The following is a 19,852-nucleotide window of genomic DNA, read 5'->3' on the forward strand; positions in this document are numbered from 1 at the left end:
ATGTGGCAATGTATAATTGGTGGTGGCGATTTTTTACCTGATTGCTAAGAAAGCATGAATGCTTGTAAGCAAGCAACCAGAGGACCGACGGCTTAAGGTCCTCTCCGAAGGACCTGGTGCTGAGGATTAATGCCTTGCCAAAGGGCACTAGCGCACCAAGTGGGAATCGAACCCGGGTCACCAGAATACGAGTCCCCCGCTCTACCGACTGAGCTAACGTGCCTCCGTTTTTAAATGCAACTCTTTCTGCAATGGTCATCTTGCTGACTCTATGGTTTATCAAACCATTAAAGGTTTTTTTTTTAATTAGTTAACAGCTCTATCATATTATAAGAATAAGGAATCAAACAATATTCATGCAAGTTTGGTAATATTCTGTGGCTCTTAAATTTCACGTCAATTATTTGTAAACATCTTCTTGTGCCACTCCCCTTCCCCTGTATACATGTATACCCCTTAAAGGACAAGTTCACCCCAACAAAAAGTGGATTTGAATAAAAAAGAAAAATCCAACAAGCATAACATCGAAAATTTTATTAGAATCGGATGTAAAATAGGAAAGTTATGACATTTTAAAGTTTCACTTAATTTCACATAACAATAATATGCACATCCTGGTTGGTATGCAAATAAGGAGACTGATGACGTCATCCACTCACTATTTCTTTTGTATTTCATTGTATGAAATATTATAATTTTCTCATTGTCAAGTGAAACAAAGACTAATTCCTCCCTGAACATGTGGAATTAGCGTTGTTTAATACTATATGGTTCAGTCAGGTTGATCCTTATTGTCATATCTGTAAAAAATGAAATATTGTTTAATTCAAACAATAAAAATACAAAATAGTGAGTGTGGGACATCATCGACTGTCTCATTTGCTTGCCACTTAGTTGGGCATATACATGTAACGGTTTAGTGAAAAATAAACAAAACTTTAAAATGTTACATTTTACATCCGATTTTGATGACATTTTCAGTGTTATGCTAGTTTGACTCTATTTATTCAGATCAACATTTTTCTGGGGTGGACCTGACCTTCAAGTGTCTATGTGTACAGTCCAATTATGAAGATAAACCCTAAGAAGATATTACGGGGGAGACATAAGGAGGGGTTAAAAGTGGGAGTGAGAGGGAAAGAGAGAGAAAAAGGGAGAGGGGAAGAGAAAAGGAGAAAGAGAGGGGGAGCAAAAAAACGGAAAGAAAAACATAAGGTTGGATTTCATTGGGGGCAGGGGAAAACAACTAACCTTTCATATTTCCCATGATGCCAGATCAAAATGCGTATGTCAACAAAGTAGCAATCCAAAATAGTGAGACTCAAGACTCTCGGCATTTTATATTATTTTACACTGCTACACTACTAATCGGATGCATCCGAGAATGAATCAACAATGGCACGCCAGGCTCCGCGATCTGACACGAGAGTTGGTAAATCATGTAACAAATTATTTGTATCCCTACATATGTAATCAACAAAATTTGATTTGATTTTATATCACTTAGTTGATGCTAAAGTACAATCCCCGGAAAAAAATAAATATATTTAGAGACTGACTGGATATATGCTACTGTTAACACATTTGCATGCCCTGTGAAAGCTAGCCCTTGGAAATACATGTGAAATATACTCTCCGGCCCTGGGCAGAGATATATCTAAATAAAATTGGGAAGATGACTTCTAAAGTATAATTTCAATTTCTTGAAAATGAAGCCAGTGTTATATAGTAGCCATGTTTTCTTTTTCCTTTCCTCATGTTGGAATTCCTCTCAAACTGCTCATATCAATACAAAGAAAGATCATGAATTTAAATTCTCCTTTACCACACCATCAATGTATCTGCTGTGCAAACCCTTCACTGAGTTAAGGGGTCTGAATAAACAGCCTAGAATGACATGTACAAAATGGCCCCTAAAAAAAATTAAACAGCGAGTTGTATTTGTACTAGTCTTGTGTGAGGACTCACTTGTTGATCAATGTTTCATTCAGGGTCTGTGAATGCAGACTACAATTTGGACAAATTGTAATCTTGCAGCCAGCATTACTTCAACTACATAAAGACTCAATGGAACGAATGAAAATGAAATGTATTATTTTGTTGCAGTTTTTATTAGCAGCAATCAGTTAACATCAGTTAATTGATGGAATATAAAAATAAGACAATCAAAAGTATGGAACTGATACTTGAGGTTTACCTAGGAACACAGATTTTGGCAGGTGGGATCATTAACAGATACTCCCAGGGTGAGTAAAAAAACAAAAACAAAATACATCAACAGCCACAAGTAAATCTACCTACAATGAATCTGTTGGTGCCACAGGAGTCATGTTTCACAAAGATTGAATGCGACTTAAAGTCATGTTTTATACCGCATGCACCTGGGAAGCTACATGCAACTCTAAGTCACATCTAACTTTTTGTGACACACCCATTGGTGGATGTTTCAGAAACCTGTTCGTAAGTTAAGAGTGACTTCAAAAACGACTGGTAATCCTTTCTTGTGGTAAATGGTATATTCATTGACGAAGGTTAAGTGCGTAAGAAAGGTTCGCCAGTCGTTAAAGTCACTCTCTAACTTACGAACAGCTTTATGAAATGGCCACCTGGTCTGAAAACAAAAATGCGATTACTATTTATAGGCGATTGTTTGACTCGTGGAAGGCCAACTTGGCAGAGTCTCCTGCATTTCAAGAAAGTTTTACACTTATTTGCTAATGATTCAGAAAATCATTTGAATTGTCATAAATCATATGTAGTGTCTCATCCGTAATAATAAAAAATCATGATAAAACCAGTTTAAAGGGGAGGTCCGTCCCAACAAAGTTGAATTGAATAAAAAGAGAAAAATCAATTCCGTAACACTGCAGAGCTGCCAAAATAGAATTCTATCCTGTTAAGTAGGATCTTTTAAGGGGAAGTTAACACTATGTTGGATTTTCTTCCAAGAAATAGGATTTTTGAAACTTGTAAAAATGATGATTTTTGGTATGTATTTCAAAATTTTTAAAGAAAAATAGGATTTTAGGCTTGAAAATAGGATAAAAGGAAATAAAGTAGGATTTTTTTCGCAATTAAGGTTGGCAGCTTTGACACTAAAAACTTCAGCAAAACCAGATGTAAAATTAGATGAAAAAAAAGCTATGCACATATTGGTGTGTATGCAATTGAGGGAAATGTTGTTGTTGCCCACTCTGTACATGTATTTCTTCAGTGAAATATTTTCCTCATTGAAATGTAAAACAAAGTTTGATTTCTCCCTGAAAACATTGAACTGCGATTGTTGTCACCTATTCAAGAGTCCTCAATTGCCAGATCTGCAAAAATTGAAATATATTGAATAGCTCTGGCGGATCCAGGGGGGGGGGGGGGTGGCACAGCCGGCCCGTGTCCCCCCCCCCCCCCTTTTGAGAGGCACAATTAACATTTTTAATGTACACTGTACATGTAGTAAAAATGCCGTTAAAAGAGAAGTGTGCCCCTTTCAAGATTGAAGACCTTTTTTATTTTGCTTGTCAAATTTTGTTGTGGTCAAAATCCCCTTAAATTTTGGTTGGAACCCTTTTGTGCCCCCCTTTCAAAAAAATCCTGGTTCCGCCCCTGGCTCACACAATAAAATACAAAAGAAATAGTGAATGTGTTACATCATCTAATCTCATTTGCATATCAGTGTCAACTGTCAAGTATATTAACAGGTTTGTAAAAATAAGTTAAACTTTAAAATGTCATAACTTTCTTATAATACATCTGATTTTAACTGCAACTCTTTTTTTTTTATAGGACTGAGTGCCCCAGTAATAATAGAAGACCTATTCTTCAATGAATGTTAACTAAGAAATCACTTATAAAATGAAAATACTTCTGATCCATCAATAAAAATATTATTGTTTGTAAATAATATTACATTTATAAATACAGCAATGGCAGGTATACCTTTGATATAGTACATGTATAATGGCACTTGGAAAGCTCATTTCATCAGAGCAGAAATACATTTTACAAGAAAATAATCACTTTTCTTTAAAACAACCAAGATTGATACAATACTGACACAAAATATATTTCATATAATAAAATACAAAAGAAATAGTGAGTGGATGATGTCATCAGTCTTTTCATTCGCATACTGACCAGGATGTGCATATAACTGTTTTGTGAAATTAAGCAAAACTTTAAAATGTCATAACTTTCTTATTTTACATCCGATTTTGATGACATTTTCAGTGTTATGCTTGTTGGATTTTTCTCTGTTTATCCAAATCAACTTTTTGTTGGGGTGGACTTGTCCTTTAAATGTAATTTTAATTTCATTCTACTTGGTAGAAGCTAAATCTGCCAAAATAATCATGCTTTTCTGCTTTCATCACAAGTTTACAGAGTACAAAAATACTATTTGTTATGATCATCAAGGTTTTCAAAGTAGTCATTGGAATTATACACTACGGTACAAATGAATGCAAATCAAAACATTACAGGTTATAAAAACACAGACTCTGTTATAATTATAGCCATGCGTCTGTATCAGACTTTCTACAACATAGAAATAAAACACACAACACATTGATTTAATTGCAGTTCCTGAACATAATAAAGAAGAAGGCTAAATGGTGAATGGTAAAAATTAATACTGTTGATTCTTGAACTTCAGAGGTTTTATGAAGAGCTTTATGGAATTTATAATTGCCATCTTAAAGTATTTTTCATGATTGATTGATTTGGCCCTTAATGACATTGTTGTAAAAATGAAAAAATAACTGCATCATTAAACTCATCAAGTCGGGCCAGGCCTTATCTCTTCATTGACTTGACAATCCAAAATCAGAAATCATGAATGGCAGTAGATTTGGTCACTGATATTGTACATTGCACAACCTTTAAAGGGAAAGTTCACCCTGAAGAAAAGTTTTTCATAAAGATATCAGATAAAAATAATATAAAATATTGGTGAAGCAAGGTTTGAGGAAAACCCGTTAAAGATTAAGAAAGTTATTCAAAATTTAAGTTTGTCATAAACAAGCAGCTGCCCATACATGAATTTCACAATTGTAATGGTTCCTGAAGACTTAATTTGGTTTTCTTTTCATGATCGGGTGTGAAATGATTGTCTATTGACATACAAATGTACAGTAAAAACTAATTTCAATTTTCTGAGAAAATGACATTTCATTGATTTTTTACCATTTGTTATGAAGGAATGCTGCACGCATATGATGTCAGAAATTTATCAAATAATTAAAATTCTGAAAATTTTTTAATTCTTTGATGGATGTATCTCAAACCTTCGGAAATATTTGTAATTATATTTTTTGCTATTTTTACAATTAACTTTTTGTCAGGGTGAACTTCCCCTTTATATTGCTATTTATATCTTTTTAAAGACCATAACAAAATTCAAATCAAGCCTTTAAGGCTTAATATATCCTTTAAAGATGTGGTCTGCATTTTTTTTAAACTTCATACTATGCTTGAATCATATTCAAGCAACCTACTGAAATAAAATTCAATGCCCATAGGATTCTACATCAATAAATTTCAATTCTGAATTACCTCAATATCGATCATTCAAGGTTATTGCCAACTTATTTCATTGAATGACCAAATTTGCTATATGAACATTGTTTGATATCATTTTCCAGTTATTGAAAGAGGATAATATATCACTATACCATGATATCAAACTTTCAGACAATCAAATACTTCACTGTATCATCCAACAATTTCGAGTAAAGCAAGAGCTACATAACCCAATGCAGTAAAGAGAAGCTTACGCCATCTGTATTTTTCATTTTCAAATTCGTGATTTAAGATTTCAAAGAATGTCACAAAGATGAAAATACCAGCAGCAACCGACTGCATGACTGCCGAGCAAACATCAGCACTGAAGCTGTGACTGGATTGAATTCCAACCCCAATCGCGGTACCTATCGGGATCATACTTGAAAAAATAACACCGTAGACGATGTACGCTGAGAGCCGCACCTCACTCTTCAAAAGGCTCGCTCCTAAAGCAAATGCTGCAAGACTTTCATGCGCAACCATTGCAACAAGGAGATAGGTGATTTGCTTGATGTCTTCCTGAAGGCCAAGGGCCATACCTTCGAAGACGGAATGTACAGACAGGGCAAGGAGAAGTATGACGGAATGTAAGACGTTGGTGGATCCGACATTGCCATAGTGGCTGTGTCCATGATGTGAATGGCTGTTTTCCGAAGCACCGGGCCAGTGGCTATGATGTACCATGCCATTTGTTGATTTTCCGTTAGGAAGAGGATTGCTTTCGACACGAGACTGTGATGGCGACGCAAATATCACCTCATCTTCATCTTCTTCTTCTTCTACATTTAGATGAGTATCTATGTCACTTTCAATTTGTTGTAATTGCATGTAGTCCACGGTCTGCGCAGCTTTGCGATCCTGCGTCGCTGTGATCGCTTGCTCCAAAGCCAATATGAGGAAAAATCCTGCGATGACTACAGCCTCACACACCGGATAATCCGTCTTGTAGTTGCTTGCTGCGAAGACTTCAACAAATTTGTTCCTTGCTGACGGGATGAGGCCGAGAAAGCAAGTGGTTAAGAAGACACCACCTGCCAAACAATTACAGAGGCTGCGTATCTTGTCCGAGCGTTCGGTCTGAGCCTGGGATTGGTTAGTTCGTCGGCCAAATACTTTGAGGGGCAGTAAGGCACCCAACAGGGTCACTATAAACACGATGAGCATGCATACAGCAAGTAGAATCTTGATATTGGTCTCCATGATCTCAGATGTTTGTCGATGTTGTCCTGTGAAGAGGGGGTCAGGGAGGTAAAGAAAAATGAGTACCGGTATTGAAATGTCTTATTATGTTACAGGCCTATACATATCTAGAGGTCCTTAAATTAAAATGAATATATATGTGACATTTCTGTCATTCATTCATTATGCCGTTATCTAGAGGTTGCTAAATTCTCATCATTTTTTCAAATTCATTTCTTCTCATTAATTCTTCTGATATCACAACTGCAGATAAAATTGAACTTCAATAAACCACAAATGAAATAACATTATTCATTTTGCTTCAAACTATTATTTCCATTTTCATTCTAGATTTAATACCGGTAATTATAACTTAGGCCTAAGCCTTTACTTAGTCTGCAGGCACAGACCCTTATTGGAACTTTGATCAACAAGTGTGCCTCCACGCAAAGACTAGCACATACAAAACTTGCTGTTCCAATACAGAGAGCCTTCAGTACACAAGGCATGAGTAGGCTGCACATTCAGACCCTTAACTCGAGCGAAGGGTTTGCCCAGCAGACTAGCCTTTACTGGCTTTCGTCATCACTGAAACTTTATTACGCTTTTTAGGACAAAACGTATATTAACATGTCGTAACATGTTTTGCAAGTTGCAACGATATCGTACAAGTTGTACGATATCGTTGCAAAACATGTCAATCATAAACAGCCATCAGCAGGCATCTATGATCTATTCTAGATCACATTAACTCAATAACATAACAATATCCTGATGAATCTCACCAGTCAAAAAATGGGTGATTTCAACTCAAGCTAAGTACGGTGTAGACCAAAACTTTTGGTCTACACCGTACTTAGCTTGAGTTGAAAGCTTCAGTCTCTGTATTTTGGTTGAACTGCGTTGGCTCACTCACATGATTAATGTCAGAAATTGTTGAATAAATCCCCAGAAACGATGGTTGTTCTTGTCTAAGTATGGTGTTGAAATTTGGTGGTGGTGTTGTGACAATTAGTTTAGCTGTACTTCTTAGTTATCTAGATATTATTAAAACTTAAAACTAGAGTTAGAACTGCCATCTGTCTTACCTGTTGTTTATACTCAACTGGATTGGCTGGACTAAAACAAAATTCGCATGAAATACTGGCCTGGCCACTCATTCAATGAAAGCTAGCGTCAGCCCAAGGTTCTGGCGAGCAAGATCGAAGAGTGTCAGCTAACGTTTATTGTTGTGAAAGACGTATGGTGAAGAATCATTTTGCCAGAATTTCATGTTGAGAGCACAGCAACATAGCATAGCAACAATGCAGTTAATGAATCTCCTTCTGCTCTCAGGATCATTCTCACACATGCACAGTCGAGTCCACACAAAATTGCAACGTCAATTTTGTTTACGTGCTCAGCTAGCTGTGCTGTGAGCATATGGGGACCCGGAAGGGATTTCGCAATCAGCTGGACGGAAAAAACGGGGGATGCTATACCTATTAAATATTCGTGATTTCTCTTAGCCTGATATGATCACTTGTATGTTCCCTTAACCATTTGATTTTTATTATATCCCCAAAAATTACTTACAAACGTACTAAACGTACTATCAAACGTTTATGAAAAGTACTTGACACTTATGTGATCAATTTGTAACGACATTAAAATTTTGATATCATGATAATTACTCCAAACTAGATCAACTTCTTTTCTAGTGATGGATCCATTAACGGACGAGTGGGAAGGTTGTCAACATGGTGGTGAGTTTGTAGTGCTCGTGAACATCTATTTTGTTTTTGCTTGTTTCATTTTTCTATTTTTTTAACAGGATTTCAACAAATATTCTCTTTCTCTTTGTTTTAGCGCATCGGGTTGCAGATTAAAGCAAACTTGGAGAACGTGACCAATCTCGGTCCTGATGGAGATGATTTCCGCTGGTACATGAAAGTAAGTTCGTATGGATGGCATCATGCATCTCATTGCTTGGGAGACAGAGAGTGGATTGATTGACTGAGCTGAGACTTTGAGAGTGGGGGCCGGGGGCTCTGGCATTGCTATTGCTTGGGATAACGCGGGAAACTTAACAGTTACTGCTGGAGTTTAATACGTAGGCCTGTTCTTCCCAACTGAAGATACTAAAAATAAAATTTACACTATAATTGTCATAAATTGATGATCAATATTTTCCTCTTGACAAGTTTAGACTAAAATTTTGTATGCCGGCCTGAGCCTAGCATGCCTAGCCCTGCATGGCTGGACAGTTTTAAGACTGAAGTTGATTATGATGTTCATGCATGTTGAGAATATGTAATTTGCATTATTGTCATGAAAATACTAATCTATATCATTGATATCATTATTATTATTCTTAACATTAAGATTATTGTTATTAGACATATTAATTATTATAGTCTTATTATTTTAATTTTTTAATTATTTTAATCATTTTAATTGTCATTAAATTATCATTTATTATTATTATATTATCCTTATTATCATCATCATTGTCATTATTATTATATTAACGTCATTTTTATTTATGGCCCTAGTCCTACTGCAGTACTGGCCCAATTCACATTGGTGATTTGAATGATTGTACCCAGGGGATCAAGCGTTTCATAAAAAGACTTGTCGGACATTTTATCTGACATATCCTGTTTTATCGAGAGTTACCATAGCCTAGAAACTGTTTTTCTCAGCCAGTCAAAATCAATCAAAGTTGTCAGATCTAACAACTTGTCGGACAAAAATATTGATGAAACGCTCCCCAGGTATACATACACATAAAAATTCCATGGACTATGCATATTATCGCATTTCATTCAAGCATGAATTTAGTGCCATTTGCCAAAAGAGTGTATAAACTAATGGACTTTTCTTAGGGTGTGCGATTAAATAAGGGTATAACTATACACACAAAACCTGCATATAGTCCATGGTTTTGTACCATTGAACAATCCAACCACTTGTGAATTCTGTCTAATTTGATTTTGCACCATTGCACTATAGTTTTGAAGTGTAATTTACAGAGTAGACAAAACATGCAGATCATGGTGTATTGGGAGAAAAATAAATCAATCAGTTACAGCTTGTATGTACCTCAAAGCCCTAAGCACAATGTACAGTAAATATTTATTGTAACTTCAATGATAATCCTGTTAGCCCATGATCTGACTCTTCTGTTCCCCTTTCTCCTTATCTCTCCCTCTCTCCCTCCCTCCCTCCCTCTCTCTATTTCTCCCTCTATTCTTCTTTATTATTTCAGATGAAATGTAGCAGCTGTAATGAAATAACAAGAAACTGGCAATATGTCACCCTGACAGTAAGTATGAACAATTTTTTACAGTATTTTTGAATGTGAGTATTCTTTTGTTTATTTTTTTCTTTCTTTTAATTTGATGTCAATCTCTGATCAGTTCAAACACGTTTGTGGATACCTACGTGGTTGTAGACAAATTGTACAATTTTAATTCTAACTAATAGTAAGTACTGAATGGTGCATGTTTTTATGGTCAAGACTTATCAGGAAATACCGGCAGGTCATTGAAAGTATAATAAAATGATTACAACCAAGTTTGTACAGTATCTAAATTGTACTTAAAAACAAAGTACCGGTAAAGTAAAGAAACGTAAGAAAAAAGTATGCTAACTAAATAAATTTGAAAAGGCTGTCATTGTTCCAACCCTATCATTTTAACTGTATCCCCAAAACTCATACCTAGTACCTTCTAGTTGCTAAGATTATTGATCCCCATTCCCTGCAAGACCTATGGACCATGAGTCCTACAAGAAAGGATCACCTGGGGGGTGTTTCACAAGATTTAAGTATGACTTAAGTCGCACTTGAATGCTGACGCGTACAAGATATGCAACGCACAATCTTATTTATCAAGACATGGTGCGCGTCCTCTTCGTATGATCTGACCAGTGCGGTCATGCCTTCTATACCGCACGCAAATAGACATTTAAGTGTGACTCTAAGTCATACTTAAATCTTTGTGAAACAGCCGCAGTTGTGTTATAAGTCACAAACAGTATTATAAAATAGCCACTCGGAAATACTGAGTTCATATGAGCAGAATATAACTGACTTTTAAATGAGAATGTAGTTTTCCTGTAAAGTATTATTTTTAATATTATTATTAAACTTTAAAGGAAAGCTCACCACTCAAGGGAGGTAGAGGTCAAGCTAGTATGGTGTCAAAATGCAAGCTCTGCAGCAGAGAAAACTCTATAGGTGAGTCAATTAAAAATTTGAAAAATAATTTTTTTATTATTACCCGAGTCAGGCATTTTGGAGACAAGATATAAATGCGTATTTCGTTTGTCTAATGGATAAACTAAACACAAAATAAGTCACAATGTTCCAGTCAGGGTTCAGCTAAATGACTATAGGGACTATAATATTCCTACACCCCCTCCCCCCGCAAATTTTTCATTTTGCTATGCCTATTGTACCTATGTAGAAAATTATCGGTCCATAAGATCTGTATTCCCTTTTCATCAAACCCAAGCGCAAGTCTTGTGTACGCGTAAATTGTTTGTTCGCACCAAGCATGATGCGCACCTGCCCTGTATACACTTTACATCACAATTACTTAGTTACTTACTTCATCAAGTTCATGAATATCCTGAGTTAAGAAGTAACAAACACATAAATCGCTCCAACTTGTTTGAATTACACGTCATACAGCTGTAGGCCTATAAGGTAATAATAATTATATTGACTGGCTATAACTTTTGGGAGGTACCATATTATATTTCCCTCAGTAGACCCATATTGCCCTCGTCAAGACTCGGGCAATATATATGGTATCTCCCTCAAAGCCAGTCAATATTATATAAATATCCCCTGTCTGCATAGATTGCTGCTTTGTACAAATTTGTATGCCTTCATGTAAGAATGGCAAAAATTGCTAATTTTTTCTGGAAATTTACTATTTGTCGTACACTAGATTGTTTTTATCCTTTAATCATCTATAATCCCATTCATTTGTACCTGAAAATTGTTTCTGTTTCATTTCTAGGCCTACATGTTAATGTTTGTTTCTCTTCCCATTCTTTTCCTTTTTTTAATTTCTCATTTCTCTCTCTTTCCCCCTTTGTCTCTTTCTCCCCTAAAGATATCTTAAAGGATTTCATCAAGCCGTACTTGATTGATAAGAATAATCAGTTTCAGACAGTGGTAGCATTTGACTGCAGAGGAATGGAACCAGTGGAGTACTCTTTCAGGGTTTGTATATTGACTGGTTTCCCCTGTCTAGCACTTCTATTCTTTATATATCAAGCCTGTGAGGGGGGTACAATTTTCAAAAGAAAGAAAAAAGGGAGAGGAAGAGAAGGGATCAAAACAAACCCCCAATCAAAAACCCTGGCTACGGGGCTGTATAACTATGATCATTAAAGGGTTATGTTAGACATATGTATATTATTAGATAGAAAATCATACAAAATAAAAGCTAAAGAAATTGCAATATGGAGCCTCCATAAAGAAAAATAAGGGTCCATTATAGTTAGGGATATAAATGATTACGTTACTGCTGAAGTTAATTGATTTAGCCCTACACTGATCCAGGCTTGTCGGCTAGGGTCTACAGATGATGCGTTTTTTTACTGAAATAGAATACTGCAATGAGTTAAAAGTAAGTAAATATGGCTTCTTCTTTTCCTGAAAAGTCTTCTTTTTACTTCATTATTATTCCAGGCTGGATTCAAGGCCGATGCTGCCGAATCTTCGTCCAAGTTTACAGACATTGACTTGCAAGAAGAGGTACATGATATTATTTCTCTCTTTGTTTTTATTTTGGTTATGAAAATAAATCTTGCTATGTTGAATGTACGTTGTTGGAAAGGATCACTCATGATATAATAGTGAATATGAATTACAGATATTAAAGTTCTGTATTTGAATTACACACAATCTAAATCGTGAGTTGCATCCCATTCCTTGCGAGTTGGAGGGGTTAAGATGCAACATTTAATTGCCCTCTTTCATGTTTTATTTGTAGAAATTCCCTTCTTTGCAATTTGATAAAGTATGTACATTGGATCCCCTGTATGTGGAACCATCCCGATATACAGTAAATTTCCTTTTGCTTCTAGATGATAGGGAGATTTTTCTCTACAACACACTACAGATTCAAGAACATATAGTCTTTATTGCCAAATGCCCCTCATGACAATGAACAACCAACAAGTCTTTGTCGAAAATTGGTGAATCAAAACAGCAGTTTCGTCCTGGACTCTGGACAAACGACATATTTGCTATTTTTCGTCAGCCTCGAAACCTAGGACGAGACTGCAGTTCGGGTTCACCACTTTTCAACAAAGACCTCCCAGCTGTTCTTTGTCATTTGACGGGCATTTTTAATAGATTTACTGTGTTCTTGAATCTGTCCTGCATCATGGAAGCGAAAATTCCCTTATATATAACAAGTTCAAATTATAGCTTGAGCAGTTTGTGGGTTGAAGTATGAATGAAGGAATGAACAAAACAGTGATTAATTCATGGAATTGCTTTATCTTCGAAGTAGGATGAGGAGGAGGCTTGTAGTTCATATTTCGAGGTAGAAATTAATACAAAGTTGTAGCCATGAGACATATTGTATGTTGTGAAAACTCAAGTGAAAACTCAAGACAAAGGAAGTCAAATAAGAGGTAATAATCTAGTTATAAATGGAGATCAAGACCTCCCTCCCCTTCCCTCCCTTCAGCTATCACCTAATGATTTGTGAGAATTTTTAGGTAATTTTGTTGTCTGTAAGGCATCATTTATCTGCTACCGGGTATATTGTGATGATGATAAATTGCATAATCACGACGCACTATCATTAACTGAAGTTCGAGTGTCACAATATTTTACACTATTTTGTATTAAACATCTTGCAGCCCTACAGTATGATTATCCTTCAAGATGTTTTTTTTTCTCTCTCATGTACTCTTTTTTTTTCTTTATTTACAATTGCAGGAATGGGCAGATTATGATGAAAAGGCCAGCGAGACAGTAGGAATTTATGAATTGGAGAGCAAGTTTATGAAAGTATGATGATTGCTGTATCTGGTGTGTCATTCAATGAGAAACAGACAATTATAATATGGCTTTTAAAGCCCAGACTTTTATGGAGGATAGAGACACCATTGATCTATGTACTACTGAATGATGCTGGATGGTGATATTGATTTGGATTGAGTGTTTATGCCTGTATAAGGTTGGAGTGCAGGCACAAGTTCTTCCTAGTCTGCATTCACAGACATTTGTTTGCATAATTCGCAAAGTGCATGATGCAGAGTCTGAAGTAGTGAGACTAGATTCACTATGTATCGTGGCTGCCTTGACACAGACAAAGAGTGTAGAGTCTAGTCTTTACTCTAGACATGGTATATAATTGGTTAAAGTGTCAAATTTGAGTCTGGGCTTGCAGACTAAGTTCTTCCACCCCTTGCAAGCTCTTTCTTGAGCATGAAGCAGGATCATTGGCTGAGATTCTTGATATTTATCGTCACAAGATGATCTCTTCCCATCTACAGGCTGCTGCATGAAATAAAAAAATTGCAGGGTATATATATCCCATCTACATGTACACCCCCTCCCCATTGCTGCTGTCTATGAAGTAGGATACTATTTTCAAATCTCTCTATTAAAAATAATAATAACAATATTTGACTTTATTTTCTAAATTCCCTTCTTTCTGTAGGTTTTGTAAATTATTTGTTATATCTCTAATTTAATGGATTATTAGATCTGTAAATGCAACAAGTGCAAATAAGATACTTCATTTCACATGGTTAGGGGTTAGTGAAAGAGTGTTTTGGTTGTGTGAACGTATGTCCTTAGTGTCACATGTTCTCAGTGACATCAAGGGCCTTTGTTTACACAACCAATGCCTTAATATTTATGCCATAAAATGTTATTAAGTTATGTAGAGAACAAATGTCACACCCAGTGCCTTGTAAATAGGTTCCATCGGCGACAATTACATGTACTCCGATGGAAAATTTGCATGTTGAGCCGAACAAAGCCTAAACCCCAAAACTAAATTAACCCTAATCCTAATCCAGGGGCAGATCAAGGATTTTCCAAAAGGGGGGGGCACATTATTCCAAGGAAAAATTGCAAGAAAAAGTCTTCACTTTAAAAAAAGGGGGGGGGGGGGCACACTTCTGTTTCAATGGCATTTTTACATTACAAATTTTAATTTTGCATCTCAAAAGGGGGGGGCACAGGCCGGCTGTGCCCCCCCTGGATCCACCGGTGTCCTAATCTTAACATCATTCTGAACCAAGAACACAATTGTAATCCTAACTCGAATCCTCTGCCGTCTGAGATATTAAGACCGGAGCAAATGTTGAAGGAGCATATGTTGTGTCACCCGTAATAATGCAAAGCTGCATGCATTTGTTCATAAAATTACTGCTCAGAACGACCCTCACTAGATTTCTATGTGTTTGCATTGTGGGAATAATGGATTTTTTCACATTGGCAAGTAGCTTTCAAATCTATAGAGTACTTAAGCGATGACGTCAGTTGCCATGTCATGGTGGCCTGGTTCTGAACAAATTAACCTGGAGCATGTTTCTCTCCGAATGATGGTAATTTGTGCAAATACAAATGTGTATAGACGATCATCAGCTGCAACTCTGTTAAGAACCAGCTGGTTCATTGTCATGACACTTCAGTACTCTATAGACTTGATTTGTAAACTGGTTGAGTAGTAGTGAGATACATGTACGTGCAAATTATTATCTCCTCCCTTTTCCGAAAGGGCGTCCAAATTGCCATTTGTATGGATGCCCCCACCTCCACTATCTCTTGCCCCCACTTGTAACTTCTTTGCCACCCCCCCCCCCCATCCTGCATGGGATATGTATTTTTTTGTCTATAGGATATTGTAATTGGCCCCTTGTTGATTATTGTCATGTGAAGTTTATGTTTGAGGGTACTGAAAATACTTGAATAAAATGTGATAATCATACACAAATAGATATCAAAGATTGACAATGTCTGTTGCAGTATTTACAAATATATTAATGTAAAGAGTGGTGCTACTGTATGGATTTCTAAATCAATTGGCAATTATCAGCACAAAGAATGGAATACATGTACAGGTATAATGGAAATTCAGTGAAAGGAAGTTTTGGAACCAGGCATCAAAATAACTTTATTACGGGCTAGAGTGGAAATCTCGAGCTAGATTTCCAAATTAGAATTTTTTTTTTTTTTTTTAAATCATTACCACAACCGACATTTATCTCAAATAGTAATGGAATCTTAGATGTTGGAAATTCCACTTCTACATTTATTTATATGATAAAACAAGAACGAAATAAAACAAGTAAACAACCATTTCATATTGATAACTTTTTATTTTCTTTTTGAAAGAAGTGTACACATTGAGTGCAGTTTGAACTTGACACCACTTAATAACATCAGTATACATGTATGTGTAATAAAGTAGTACTTTGTACTTTGTGAAAAAACTTATGGGCAATTCCATAAAATCAACCATTTTGTACGTCTGACCCCCATTTTTCTCAAGTTTTACTACACTTCATAAATTGACCAAGTCATGGACCTTTGAGAACACTACAGGCTGTCAAAAGAACAAGAAATCAGAGACAGAAAATTTTATGAAGGTCCCACATATAGAGGGTCGGCCGTTCATATTTTATGGAATTGCCCTAATATTACAAACCTTAGAAACCCAGATGCAACTTGGCAAATTCATTCATTTTAGCCAAAATCTTGTGATATGCATGGAACTTTATTCTTAAACCCCAAGCCTTTCGTTGAAGCCTCCATGAAGGCACATCACTGGCATACATTAAGTGTATAGACAAATTGTACCTTGTGAAAAAAAATATAAAGATAGACAATATTGAGGGGTGTTCCACAAACATTCAAGTGTGACTAAGCAAGAGTGATGGCCCTTACAAAAGGGCTACCATAATCTACTGCTGGGATCACAATGTTTCATCTGTAATGAACGGAAGAAGAAAACCATACATTCCCATTCTCAGACATGATTTCCCTTCTAATATATGTATGATTGCAAGTTAGAGATCATTAAAAGGATTGCCCCCTTTCACCTTTGGCTTTGGAAAGTTGTGTGGAATACATGCATGCAGTTTTGCAAACCACGAATAGAATAACACAATAGCACAAGACAAAACAAAATTTCTTTTCAATAAATAGATAAATTAACAAACTTAAACATACTTACATGTATATGCATAGAAGAGAATGTAGGCATTTCTTAGCTTACATAAATCTAAGGCACTTCAAACCAGGAAACCTGCCAACATGTAAAAACTCGACTCAGAAATACCATAATACACAAATGTACATCCCTCTAATTGCCTAATTTCATTTGTCTGAAATCTATTTCATCAATACATATATTACCGCCAATATATGAATGCTTCCTCATTTCCCCCAAAGTAAGATTGAATGATCTTCATCATCATTAATCATAGAGAAGACTGTAGAATAGGAAAAGAAAAATCTGCTTGTAGGAAGAAAAACAAAATCAAATGTAACATTCTTGGTGCTCTTCCAAGGTACTGTATTTCTAAAGTCATACCACAGTACAACTCTATGAATTTTTTTACTTTTAAAATTGAATATGTTCAGGATCGCCATTGCATGGAAATGCCTGGCCAGAAAGAGATGAGGAAAGGAGTTAGTCTCAAGTGGCAGACTGTTAATTACCATATATGCTTATTGTTCTAATTTCCTATTCCTACTACATTCCAATAGGCAAGAAGCAACATTATGGATTTAAGTTTGATTGTCATTTGTATTTTCAAGTTCCCAAGGTTTTGATACGAAAAGGAAGACAGATTGAAAGTGTCGATTACCCCTGCACATGGTGTAATACCAGGCCCCGAATACATAAAACTTACAATTGATGTACAGTAACTTTGCCATTAACAACCCTATCTAGGCCGTGGGGGGCATCAACTTTTTGTGCAAGATTTTCAGCATGTGAAAAGCTCTTGTCAGGATGTTTCATGACTTTTTCCCTTCAAGTCTCCCGCATCTTTTACAACCTAATTTGTGACGCCCAGGTACGCCATTTTGAAATTAGTGCATGTGCATGTCAGACCCAAAATTGCTAAAAAACGTAATTTTGTGTACAAAGACATTGAAAATTGTGTTTTCAACCCAAATTCATAAATTTCATGCTGTTTACGATAGCAAAAGAGTCCCTGACAAATTTTCATCGCCCTCGCCCCGGCCATAGGGTTAAATGGAAAACATTGATTTTAATTTTCTTTTGAGTGATGTTATTTAGGTAGCTGCCATTAATGGCAAAACTACCCCAAATGCACAAGGGTCCGGGTAATTATAATCAATAACTTGTATCTATAAAAGGTGTATTTATAAAGAAGCCAAGTGTGTCAAATATCTCTTAGATTGTTGAGGACCTATGAGCACATTTAGCACTGAATATAGCAGGAGTCTCTGAGAATGATACATTACATCATTCAATTTCCCCATTAGCTTATGGGGAGGAGTCCAGTATAACAAAAACCATTTCATCATGGATATTTTTCTCAAAATTACCATTTCAAGATAAATGTATTTACCCTTATACATGACATTTTCAGCAATATTCATGTAATTTTCATATTCCACCTGACATCTTATCACTAACAAAATCTTCCAACACGGAGTGAGAAAGGCACATTTACATTTTAATTCTCAAAATTAATTTACTTTTACATTGCTTAGATTTATTATCTTGGGTGCACCTTAAAGTGATTAGTTAACATTGGTTTGACTTTAAAAAAATCTGAGCTAGAAGGTCACACTTGTCACCTGTGTCTGTGATGTTACAAAAATGAAGCCCAGAAAAAATTGTGTTCGAAAATAATTATTTAGTGCTTCAAAAATTGAAATATAAAGTGACCGAAAACACCATCTTAATTTCATCCCATACACTTATGTGTACTATTTAGGCGTCTATAAGACGCCTATTTACAAAATCGGGGTTTGCCTTGTAGTTTTAGCTTTTCATTCTCAATAATGGTTGTTTTCAGGGTTTATTAGTTTTAATACATGCACTTGTACACATGTTTCATCTTGGTTTGAGAATTTTTTAAATCGGCTGCTCACAAAGTTAAACAATACCTTTAACTGAAATGTGTTTTCAATAATTATAATTTGAACCCTAATTGGACGAGGGAAGGGTGCTGACTCTGTGAGTAGACCATTGATGACAAGATTAAACAGAATCATCACAACCTTCACGGGTGATTCTTCATCATATTCATCCTCATGAATGGCTACATCATCCAAGGCTTCTGTTTTATGACTATCATGTGGGTAGGGCATTGAACAGTTGACAAAATCAAATAACAATCATCATCATAATCTGCAGTGATTTCTTCATCATCCTCATCCAAGTGAATGGCTGCATCATTCAAGGTATCTGTGTCGTGAGTAGGAAAGTTATTGTGTGTAGGCTATTGAGCAGTGACTCCGGGATGGCTAAATCAAACAAAATCGTCGTCATAATCTTCAATGATAATTTCTTCATCGTCTTCATCCTCATGAACGGCTGCATCATCCAAGGCGTCTGTGTTTTGACTGTTCAAGGTCAGCTTGGGTCGGCTGTTCTGGGAGGAGGTCACTGAACTTTGTGAGCTTGGGAAATCCTCCTCCAGGCTAGCATCATCAATGTCCTTCTCATCGAGCTTCTTGGGCCATTTTCTGTGTAATATTCAATGACAGGGAAATAATGTGCGATAATTCTTAAAGATAAATGCCAATCGTGGTAATGATTTCAAATTTAGGTCAAACATAATCCAAGAAATTAACCACCCATGTGTATGTTAGAATAAACAAAAATATTTTCCACATGGCTCTGGAATAAAATGTGTAATTGCTGAGAAAGAGCAAAATATGCACAGCATTCCACAGAATGTCAGACCCTTTTCCACGCAATATTAATACACTGTCCCACAAATGCTTTTCTCTGTTGGTGATCTTCAGAAGTACATGCATTGGTTTCCTGCTAAGATTTCATGATTTCACAAGTTAACTTTATGTTAATGCACCAGCCCTACATGTAGATAACATACATGTATAACAATTAACCTTGATTTTAAAGACTTTCTCATGAAATAA

At 35.9% G+C, this 19,852-nt stretch overlaps 3 protein-coding genes across 5 annotated transcripts in view; 1 reads left to right on the forward strand and 2 right to left on the reverse strand.

The window, feature by feature from the left end:
• Positions 1-2,092: 2,092 nt before the first annotated feature.
• LOC129270870 (zinc transporter ZIP3-like) lies at positions 2,093-8,140 on the reverse strand. Its single transcript, XM_054908206.2, has 2 exons — positions 7,824-8,140; positions 2,093-6,782 (listed from the first exon to the last, which is right to left on the reverse strand). Exon 2 carries the CDS (start codon positions 6,754-6,756, stop codon positions 5,707-5,709), a length of 1,050 nt encoding a protein of 349 aa, XP_054764181.2. The 5' UTR covers positions 6,757-6,782; positions 7,824-8,140; the 3' UTR covers positions 2,093-5,706.
• LOC129270871 (CXXC motif containing zinc binding protein-like) lies at positions 8,119-16,063 on the forward strand. 2 transcript variants are annotated; one of them, XR_010295149.1, is made up of 8 exons: positions 8,119-8,480; positions 8,584-8,667; positions 9,986-10,042; positions 10,876-10,957; positions 11,844-11,953; positions 12,425-12,490; positions 13,688-14,813; positions 14,877-16,063. XR_010295149.1 is itself a non-coding variant. In XM_054908207.2 (7 exons), exons 1-7 carry the CDS (start codon positions 8,475-8,477, stop codon positions 13,763-13,765), a joined length of 483 nt encoding a protein of 160 aa, XP_054764182.2. In that variant the 5' UTR covers positions 8,119-8,474; the 3' UTR covers positions 13,766-16,063. The 2 variants fall into 2 exon arrangements, 1 of the variants encoding a protein (XP_054764182.2); XM_054908207.2 differs by having other exon boundaries at positions 13,688-16,063.
• LOC129270873 (cell cycle checkpoint protein RAD17-like) overlaps positions 16,064-19,852 on the reverse strand; it is a 31,221-nt gene continuing 27,432 nt past the window's right edge. Inside the window, exons 15-16 of one of the 2 annotated variants that reach the window (XR_010295148.1) lie at positions 18,854-19,435; positions 16,064-18,474 (exon numbers count right to left, since the gene is read on the reverse strand). Coding sequence is in view for 1 of the 2 variants with exons in the window: in XM_054908208.2 (XP_054764183.2) it covers positions 19,219-19,435 (217 nt within the window). In the remaining variant the exon portion in view is untranslated. Of the gene's footprint in view, positions 19,436-19,852 lie in introns of both variants that reach the window. The other variant, XM_054908208.2, reaches the window with a different exon arrangement.

This window comes from Lytechinus pictus, chromosome 11 (assembly GCF_037042905.1).
Source record: "Lytechinus pictus isolate F3 Inbred chromosome 11, Lp3.0, whole genome shotgun sequence".
Taxonomy (NCBI): Eukaryota; Metazoa; Echinodermata; class Echinoidea; order Temnopleuroida; family Toxopneustidae; genus Lytechinus; species Lytechinus pictus.